Source organism: Rhea americana, unplaced genomic scaffold (genome assembly GCF_003343005.1).
Source record: "Rhea americana isolate MKP2758 unplaced genomic scaffold, rheAme1 scaffold_1, whole genome shotgun sequence".
Classification (NCBI taxonomy): Eukaryota; Metazoa; Chordata; class Aves; order Rheiformes; family Rheidae; genus Rhea; species Rhea americana.
This window is the reverse complement of record NW_028185038.1, coordinates 14,436,803-14,447,162: the sequence shown is the minus strand read 5'-3', so window position 1 is coordinate 14,447,162 and position 10,360 is coordinate 14,436,803. Positions and strand designations below refer to the sequence as shown.

The 10,360-nt window shown below is 41.5% G+C and overlaps 1 protein-coding gene across 1 annotated transcript in view; it reads left to right on the top strand.

The window, feature by feature from the left end:
* The first annotated feature begins 27 nt into the window (after nucleotides 1-27).
* CELF2 (CUGBP Elav-like family member 2) overlaps nucleotides 28-10,360 on the top strand; it is a 326,855-nt gene continuing 316,522 nt past the window's right edge. Inside the window, exon 1 of the mRNA XM_085299437.1 lies at nucleotides 28-200. Coding sequence (XP_085155563.1) covers nucleotides 148-200 — 53 coding nt within the window. The 5' untranslated portion in view covers nucleotides 28-147. The remainder of the gene's footprint in view (nucleotides 201-10,360) is intronic.

Here is a 10,360-nt window from a genome sequence, read left to right as displayed (position 1 = left end):
GTGAGGTGGGGGTGGAGAGAAGCCGGGGCCAGCGCTCCTCGGGCGGGGAAGGAGCCGTCCCATCCCKGGCTCGCTGCTCCCTGCGCTCCGTGCTTTTTCCCACCTCCTCCGTCCCCCTCCTTATTTTTAGTTGTTATTATTAATACAATGGTGTCCATAATCTCTGACTTGGATCCTCTGAAAAGCTGGAAAGTTTTAAGGTAGGCCTTTGTTTTCTTCTGTTTGCTACAGTCTTTTTTTTTCAGTTTACCCCTAAATTCACTGGCGCTTGAGTTGTAATGGAAATGTGAGCCCTGGGCTTAAGGAGCAGAGGAGCTGCTGGTAATTAGAGCCCTTTAAGATAGGGAAAAACCTTTAAGCAGATGTTTAGAGAGACCCGAGGGAGATTTTTACCKCACTGTAACAAGTATATTTTTTTATATAGAGAAGTATATTTTTTTAAAGTGTGGATGATTTTTTTTCCAAAAGAGAGGGCTCTGTAAATTAAAGTTAATAGTAGGGCTTGCACCAGCTGAAACTGCGGAAGGATCAACTCTCTGCTTGCACCGCCGTGCCTTGTAGGGGGATATGTGGGAAACTTTGGCGTAGCAAAAAGCAGCGTGAGAGTTGATCAGGGAGGGAAAAATATGCTGGGAAGGAAAAGGAGGAAAAAATGTGCTGGTTTCGTTTTGTTCTTCATTGCTTACACAATTTTTCTCTCTAAAACATATGCTGGATATCTAAAAGTTGCTATTGACTTTACCCTGGCATTTTTTTTTCTTTTAATAATGAAAAAATAGCAATTCTAGCTGATAAATAGATCGGAGGGGGGAGGGAGGAGGGGGGAATGATCAGTGCTGCAGCTATTGGTACCCCACGGTGTTAAATGACCTTAAGGCTGCTCTAATTGCCTGGCTTTGCCTTCGGAGAATCCTGAAACATAAAAAGTTTGCTGATGGCTTGCAGGGAACTTCACTAAAACATTTGAAACATCTGGGAATATAGCCGGTGAAATTAGTTGAACGCAAAGTTTATTTCCCTCAACTCTCTTGCAAAACATGAGGCTGCATGTAATATTTTCAGGGTGTCATTAAAAAAAATGTAGTAAAGTGCTGGCATTTGGGGGAGGGGGTTGTTATAATGCTGAAGTAGACTTGACCTTCTTGCTACAGTGTTTTAAGGAACTTAATGTGTCTTGAGCTGCAGGAAGAAAGTTGAACCCTTCCAAGGCCAAACTAGATAGCTTAATTACACTGTCAGAGTTTTCTCGTAATTTGCAGTGCATTGATTTCACCTCTTTTCACAACCTTTACCTTTCTACCCTGTCTTCTGAGTGTAGAAATATGGACTAAGACACTTTACACTTGTCTGCGGTGTGAGAATAGCGGTTGCACTGCAAGTTTAGTGGGTTTTTTTCTTGTTTTTTTAAATCACTGAGAACTGATGCTACAAATAAAAGTAATTATTTTTCTTCCTCTTGAGCTAATTGCTATAACGCACAGATATTTAAATTCCAAGACGTCTGTGCAGGTATTGGCTCAGCTGCAGGCAGGTGAGGAAGGTTGGGTGGCMCGTGCCAGGGATGCACCAGGGATGCTCCCGTTGCAAAGGCACCGGAGCAGCACGGGGACATGAGCAAAGTGCTCTCATCGTGCTCCCTCTGCCATCCCCAAATTTATCTGTAGAGTTTCCATCATTTCCCGACACTTCTGATTGCTCTGCTTGTCAAGTTAGGTGATGGGAGGTTTTCACTGGCTTGAGGGATGACCCAGGGGACCTCCAGAGCTGGGATTATTGGAGGAGGACGATGGACTATCGCCCTCTGAGAAAATCTTGCTTTCTTCRGGAAATGACATTTATAGGGTTTAAGCAGAGATATTTCCCGGGCTTTCCTCCCTCTCCCCCAAAGCATGACTGAAATTTCCCAACTCCGTGAAGCTAGTGTTAATTCTGGAGATTACAGCAGCACAGACAGTAGAGGTCAATGAGGTGACTAAATCAATTTACTGAACGTTTTCTTCTGAACATACTGCATATATTTATAGTAGCAAGTGCTGTGCACATTGGACATTGTACACATCAGCTGTAGGATACCTATGGTTAAAAGGTGTGAAAAGACAAYAAGCAGGACTAACTGGTAAGTGATAGTCCCAAAAAATCATTAGAAGTCAATATGCAGCTAATATGGCTTGTGATTATTAAGCTGTAATGCCAGTTCTACCTTTTCTTACAAACTACTGTCTCCTCTTCAGGCCAGGTTCCAGCATCACAGTTTGGTGCCTCTGARTTTACTGTTTTTAATGTCTTCCCCCATACATGTACCAAGGGAACCTGTAGTTAATATCTACAGGAAATACGAGAATTGGGCAGCATGTTTCTCTTAGATTTCTTAGGTACGATTCTTGAAGGTGCTAATTAAATGAAGCAGTAAATGCAGAAACCAGCTGAAGAGCAGTGTCCCACAGTGGCAAGTCTCAGTGTTGCTTTCCTGTGCCCCCCCCCCGCGACTCACTTGCCGTCAAGACTTAGCTTAGCTGGGAAAAGGCTGCAGGAAGCATACTATAAGAGCAGCAATACTTTCTGGACAGTCTTAACACCTAYTGGGTTCACATCTGGGCGAGGGGAAGAGGACGTCATGGGCTCTAAACTCTAAAGTTTCATACACAGAATAAAATGGCAACAACAACAAAAAACAAACTTAAGGAAATGTTTTATGTCACTGGATTTCTTTACGGTGTTCTGAATATTAAAGTTATTAGAAAGTAAATCCCCTGGGACTCTCATGGACCTTTTTTCCTCCCATTGTTTCCYTTCAGAGAAGCTCCCAACATAACATTTACACTTTGACGTTAACACACTTTTGTCTGATTTTCCCTTCTTGCTCTTCATAGCGTGACTAGCATAAATAAGTACAGCGTCAGGGGGACTTTTTGGAGGTGGAAAAGCTTGGCAAACCTTCAGGCCTTTTGAAAATGCTTTGGAGCCTTTTTTATTCACAGATGCTCAGCACTCGGCTGGCCCTCGGTGAGAACAGGAATCTTATTTCCTTGGCTCTAAAGTGACATGGGAGTGGGGATGTAGCCCCCCTAGTGTCTCAGGTGTACAGAGATCAAGTGCTGTGCCTCCAGAAATCTCTTAAACCCCATCCAAAACTTTCCATGCTCTTTTTTTGCATTTCTGTAGTCTGGTTTTGCTCCTTATCCATGACAGAGAGTGTTGGCTAGTTGAGCTTTTCTCCCCTGTTTGCATCCGACAAGGCCAAATGCAGCACTAGAAGTCACCTGCGTTCCCTGTCTGGGAAGACCTTTACCCCTTKGCACCCCTTCTGGAAGAAGTATGTGACCTTTCTGTACTATATTGCTACGAACAAGTTATTCTCGACTTAGTGAAGCCAAGTTGAAAGTTGAGTGAGGAGCAGGATTTTTTGCTCTGGTTAGTGGTTGAGCTGAAGAGTTAGTGGTCAAGTTCAAGGCAGTAATGCAGGGATTCTTGCTATAGTGTCCTGCGTACTTGAATTTCACAAGTCCTGTTAAGCTGCTCAGTTCAGCTTGGCTCAGTTCAGCTTGGCTGGCTGGAGTGGGCAAGTGGTGTCTCCTGGAGGGCTACATCTTCTGCAAGTGTTGAGTAGCCCCTTTGCAGCCTTTCCTAAGCAAATGAGCTCTCTAATGGGGCCAACACAACCTGTAACAATTAAAATGTTCTCTCTAAGTAGCCTTTTCACACTCTGCACTGTCAAAACAGCTTGTAAATGGTTTGGCTTTTCAAGGGAAGAGTGCCTTTAATGCTTGGCTAGTTAGTCCAGGAGGAGCAATTTCAGGCTTGTTTAATTGGTGTCTGTAATACCAGCTCTGCTGGGCAAGTAGTCCTCTCCCCACACCCTCCTCTTGTGAATGCCTGCAAATTAAGATAGGGCAAGCAACTTCAGTGTTAAACATTAGTGCTAAAAATTAGGGGGAAATGAGGGGAGCACCCGCAATGGCTCAGTGCCAACAGCTGAGCACTCAAGAATGAAGTGAGAGGATTCATGGTCCCCCGCAGCACAGCACTACTACTGAAAAAGGGAAAGAAAATCCACCATGCGCTTTACTCTGAGGACCTGAACAATGTTGTCTCCACCCACCCCTCAAAAACAGAACAATAAAAAAGGCCCCCAAAAGTTTGGCCAAGGGGTATAGTACTGGAGTCCATCGCCACCGTGAAATACAGATAATGGAATTTTGGCCATCAGCAGAGAATACAAATTCCCTCATAATTGCCACAATGTGCTCATCTGGAAAAAAAATGTAAGCAAAGAGAGTGTGTTTATCTCATAGTAACTAAAAACACATTGAAGGAAGGTTAACCCCTTCAGAAATACATATCGTGTAATAAATTGCATTTAAAGGCATCTTAGTGAGGGTCACGAACGTCCCAAGCAGTTCTGTAAAGGAGAATCACTAGGAGGAACAGCAGTTGTGAGTACATTCCAATATATAARAAATATGGGCAACAAAATATAGTTTGTACTCTTCTGCTCTCAATCTAAACATGTAATTCTTCACTGAGTAATACTGGGATGAAAAATATGTCCAGCTCTTAGAGGTTTTTTCTTAATCATTTTTTCATCTCTTGTATCTGTGTTTTCTTTACACTTTGTGGAGGACAATATTGGCAGTTTTTCGTGGTTTGGCTTATAAAAGCAGGATATATGGGGTGACTGAAAAAGTGAAGATAATAGAATATGGAAGATTAGAATGTAACACACTCCAGCATCTATTGTTGGTGGCTGAGAAAGTCATCTAGTCCACTTCTAAGCCTGTGTAGGTTTGCATCTTTATGTTCTTCTGATTAAAATGCAATATTGCTTTTTCCTATAAGCGGTTATTTTACTAGAAACAATCCCCTTTACATAATAAGCCTGTACACAAGCTCATTACATGTTGTTCATTCAAACATGAGTTGTTAAATCTTCCAGGTGTTTTATAGGGGATTAAGCAATCCAATTCCAAATGAACATTGTTTCACAAAGAGGTTCACTCCACCATTGCCACTATGTTCTTTTGCCTGTTTAAATTACCCTAACCTCTAAAGTATGTAACACCAAGTTACTGCACCAGCAATAAGGATGTCTAGCAGGGAATGAAGGAAGATGGCAAATGTGTAGTAATACTCTCCTAGCCTCCAGTGATTTGCAGGGCAGGGACTTCCAATGACAGAAGTGATGTCCCTTTCTTGATTAATGCTTCCTCCATAGGTTAGACTGGTTGGTTTTGCAGTTATATCTTTCAGCGCATATAGACTTMAAGCATTCACAACATCCTGCAGCAAAGAAGTTGTGTGGTTTGACATGCTGGTTGTATCTGCTAACCAAGCCATGCGCTGGAAGGGCAGCGCTTAGGTGTGGCTTTGCCTTGCGTCTGTATGTTGGGCTGTGTGGTTGTTGCGCTGGCCCATTACTACTTGAAGTGATTTCCTGGTGTGATGGAGCACCTCCTCTAGTTTGGAGGTTTCTCCTCATCTTTGAGTCTGTTATCTGCTAGATTTGCTCCCTCTAGTCCCTGTACTGGCAATAGATGGGGAGGAGAAAAAAATGTTACTCCTATTCTCCAYGTCATTTAGGCATCTAAACCTTCCACTGTATCCTGCCTGTAATTTTTTTTGCAGACCAAAGAGTCTTTTCTTGTTTAATCTTTCCTCAGACAGAGATAAGATTGAGACTTTCAATCATGTTTGTCCTTCTCTGAACATTTTCTCTGGTCAGTAGCATTTTAAAAGGAGAGAAAAGGGAACAGGTTTTTAAAATACGAATGCATCTGGAATTTCTGCAGACATACTTTACATGTGTTGCTTCCCACTTTGCTCTCTAGCAATTCCTTACATTCAGGCACCAAGTTCAGATTTGTTTCTTTGGTGGGATCATGGGGAGTGCTGTTTCTGCATCTATTCATATTTCAAATTTTCTTTCCTGACTGGTGGTTAGTCCCACCCAGTTACACGCATGTATATGTTGCAGGATTCGGGTAAAACCAGGAAGATTCTTTCCTATTGGCATCACTCTACTCATCYTCACTTTCATCTGCCATTTCATCTTTCAAGTAATTTAGAGTTCTGATGTGCTTTTTCAGATCTTTGCAGTTGTTTCATAACTAACCCATTGCAAATTTTAAGCTTTGTCTACTTGTGCGTTGAGTGGAATGGAAGCAAGGAGGAAGCTGTCTGTAGAAAGCAAAGGTAACGCTGCAGTGGAAGCATTGCACTAGGCCTTGACAGATAAGGATGCAATTTCAGGSTTTGCCCAGCCTTTGAGTGAGTTTGAATGATTCACTTCATCTCTGTGTGCCTCATTTCCCAGTTGTAAAAATGGAATCAGTATCACTGTCTTATCTACTTTGACTATAAGCTTTTCATGGCTATAGAGACTCTTCATGGTCTGTATAGAACCTATACAGTGAGGGGGATTTCTGGTGCCCACCTTAATTAAAAATAATTTCCTTAAAAGAAACCAGAATTCAACTCTTGAGAACAAGTTGCTCTTTGCTGGTTTACTGAAAACCTCTCGTCAGTGTGTTTGCCTCTGCAAGGGACCTCTGCAGACATTCACTGTAATTTCTCGCGCTCACCAGCTTCTTTCCCAAGTAGTTCCTAGTCTGCAGTTCCTTCTCTGCGTGCCTGCTAATTTCTGGCCCCATTCCTGCACATTTGAATAACTTTTTTTTCATAGGTTTATTCCTTGCTTTCCTTTATTATAATAAATTTCTTCCCCCTGGTACTGCCCCCTGTCAAAATGCACCTTTATCCACCTGTGTYTCACCATCTTCACGTAGCCTGTAGCACACTGCATTTTCTCAGTCCTTGGTTGCGTATCCTACTGGCCACAGTGTTGGGGTGTAATTGGAGCAGGGTGAAACTGTTTTAGCAGGTCTTATTGCAGCGTTTCCTCAATCTGGAGAGATGCAGAAAGGACCATCTGCACCCTGTGCTAGTCTCAAGGCTTTGCACCCGTCTCCATCCCTGGCATTGGGCGAGGGAAGGTGAGGCCAGGGAGATCCGTAGGCTCTCCTGCAATGACGGGAGCACCCCAGCTTGCTCCTGAGGATTTCCTCTTGCCTGACCTGAGCAAGGGATCAGGGACTGGGATCAGGATTGAGCTCCTGTTTCTAAGAAATAATAATAATAAAAAAACAGTAGTTGCTATATTGACAATTGCACATAGCTATGCTCAATTGCCAAGCTCCCTTTTTAAGAATACAGCAATTTATAACTTGGATTTTTATGAGCTCTGAAACATATTTGCTTTCTTGTATTACAGAAATTCTTAGTATAACCTAAATTAACCTGCCATCCAATCTCTTTTACATGAGCTACTGAGCATGCTGCTACTAACATACACTAATTTTYGCTAATAAAAAATACTCCTATGAATTGCATTTCTGTGTAATTTTCTCGGACGCTTTTTCCTTCATTGTGGTTGTTTTCCCTTCTCTACAAGTATTTTGAAGACTTTTCATCACAAGTGGAAGAGGTTCCTTAGTTTTTTTTTTTTTTTTNGTTGTTTCTTCATCTGGGAAAGTCCACGCGTCCCTGGCATGCGGAGTTTGTTCTGACAATTCATTACCGGTTACTTGTTCTTGAATCTGTCCCAAGCCGACATTAGTGCCTCACTTAGTGTCTGCAGATAAACAGGATTCCAGAAAGCAGATTTTTTTTCCCCTCCTTTTTTTTCCAACTGAGATGTAAAAATGAAGGCTTTATAAAGGCAGAAATACTGGGAGGATCCTGTGATTATCATAATTGTCTGTCTCTCTTCTTTGTTGAGTGKATGGATTTCAGATTATTGGAAAAATCTGTTGTGTCAGCTGTGCTAGACTACTTTTTTTTTTTGATGTCATGTTACATAGCCTGTAACTGGTTATTCTCAAGAAATACTTTCTACATGCAGATAATTCCCACCCAATTGAAAATTAATTTCCTTGTTCACGTAGCTTTGCTAGAGTCTTCTGCAGTGGAAGACTGCTTCTAGAATTTAACATAGTTGAACTGCAGACTACATTTGTCATCTTAAATTAGTGGATCAGTGGAGCCAGAACATAGTTTGTGCTGGAAATCTGAATATGATTTGGAATGGTTTGAGTTAGTGTATTCCACCCAAGAATTTGTACAATATTAGGGAAAGGCTGAAGCAAACTTCAGTTTTAAACTTAAAGGTGGTGGCAGGGTTTTTTTTTTTTTTTTGATTTAAAGACTTATAGTTTTAAATAGGGCTCTTGGGTTTCCAGCTCCCAAAGAAAACGGTTATATGTCATAGCAGGGACTTCAAATGAGAGTCTTTTAAAGCTGAGGGCATTCCAGTTCTGAGAAACATGTTGACTTAATAGTCTTTCCTCACACAGAGTAGTTTATAAATGTGCAAATTAATCTGTGTATGGCTTCAGAGCACTCCAGTTATGCTTATCCTTGCRCTGGCAGATTTCAGGTTGAGACTATCTGGTTCTGCAAATAGTAACAAAATTTAYCTTCAAGCATTTGTAGGATGGAGTTAGATCACTTCTTCAACCTCTAAGACTAATCTTTGCTTTAAGCAATGTTACCCCGAGGCAGTTTCTAGTCACCGGTAGGTTGCTGTGGCTTTCTGCATGGCTTCTTCAAGAAGAGAAGAACTGGGTGCATGATCCATACTACATGTTTGAGCCTTGATTTGCTTGCCATGTCCMTGGAGCTGCTGGAGTCATTTGCTAACTTGGCATTTCTCCTGGACGTCCTTTTTGGACATCCTCATATGTTCTCAGTGAAGAATTTGAGTCTCCCCCAGTAAATGACACTGCTGAACCTGGTGGGTCTTATTGTAGCCCTTGGACTTCCCCATACTGGAAAAACAGGTCTTGGCAAGAGTTTTAAAATGCTGCTGACCAGGGTAAAGTTTTTCTGCTGGACATGCCAAAATAAAGGATTTATGTAGCCTGAGCCCTCAGAAGAATTACAAGCTTGGAYGGAGGTATTAAAGGTCTCAGATGGGCTGATGTGGAGATAAGTATTCAAACACTGATATAAGCTTTTATGGACTCCAACAGGAATTGCTGGCAGGGCCTTTTATGGGACTTTGGGGGTTAAATTTGTAGCTGTTGTGAACAGGCAAAGCTCCATGGAACAAGACCGACTGACTTGCTATAGTACTGGAGAGTTGATCCCCACATGTTTGGTGGAAAACTTTACACCCTTTTTTATGAGTTTTACAGAATTTTTTATACCAAAAGCTTCTGGATCTAACGGGATAAGTGTCTTGGTCAGAGCACTTAACTCTATGAATTACTTGTAGTTTGCTAAAGTCTAGTTTAACTCTGTCTAAGTCTAGACTCCRAGAGGCTCTTGGGAGTAACATTACATTATGTTTTAGTTTTCTAGTCATTTTTTTCCATATTAAAAGGAAACAGATGACATAGCTCTCTGCTCTTTTAGTCAGCATTCAAGAAGGMTAATAACTTGGGCATAATCTGTTAATAAACCTAAACCTACAACGTCTAGGTTGTAGAAAGGCTGTGTAAGCCAACTATATGAATCACACACCAGCTTTAAATTGTTGGAAAGAAACAGAGCTTGTCMTATCAACAGTTTTTCACTACCATTTTGACCCAAAGTTTCACGATTTTTTGCATCCRAGATTTATTTATTTATTTACTCCTGCATAACCAGTCTTTAATCAAGGCAAACTTTGTTCTCATCTGTAGCTCTGGGACTGCTCTTAGAGCAGGCAGAGCTCAGCGCAGAGTACACAGAGAGTTGCCACCACATTTGTAGCAGGACATTGCTCTGTTTGCACCGCGATTCATAAAATCTGCAGTTAACGAGAGTTCACATCGTGTAAGCAGCTCTTATGGGTGAAATTTTTTGTTAGGTGATGCTTCAAAGCTGTCTAGATCGCTATTTTAAATCGAGATTCTGAGGTCTTCTCCTGTATCTTCTCATGTATCTTCTCTTTTCATAAGGATTTAAAAGTAGTCTCRGTTATAGCTTCTCCTTCCACAGCTTGAGAAAAAGTAATTTATTCTTCCATTGACTAAGAGGTCCCTTAATTTAAAAGTGCCCTCTCTAACAATATTTTCTATAGTGAATTAGAGTCTGAGGTTTTTCTGTTGATCTATCTGAGACGAAGTTACTGCACTTTATATTCTTTCTTCTGTAATTATTATCTGTAGATACTGTAAAGCTTTGCACAGCAGAGCATCCAACAACTAAAAATCGTTGGTTATTCTTCCAGTGACAAAATAGCACAAAGACTTTGATCCACCGTAAAGACTGCATGTGTTCAGACAAGGTGGCATGACTGGGTAGAAGAAACAGAGAAAGAGCGCAGGTGAAGTCGCAGATCCAGTGCCAATTTTATCCTAACTYCAGGCAGATAAGAAGC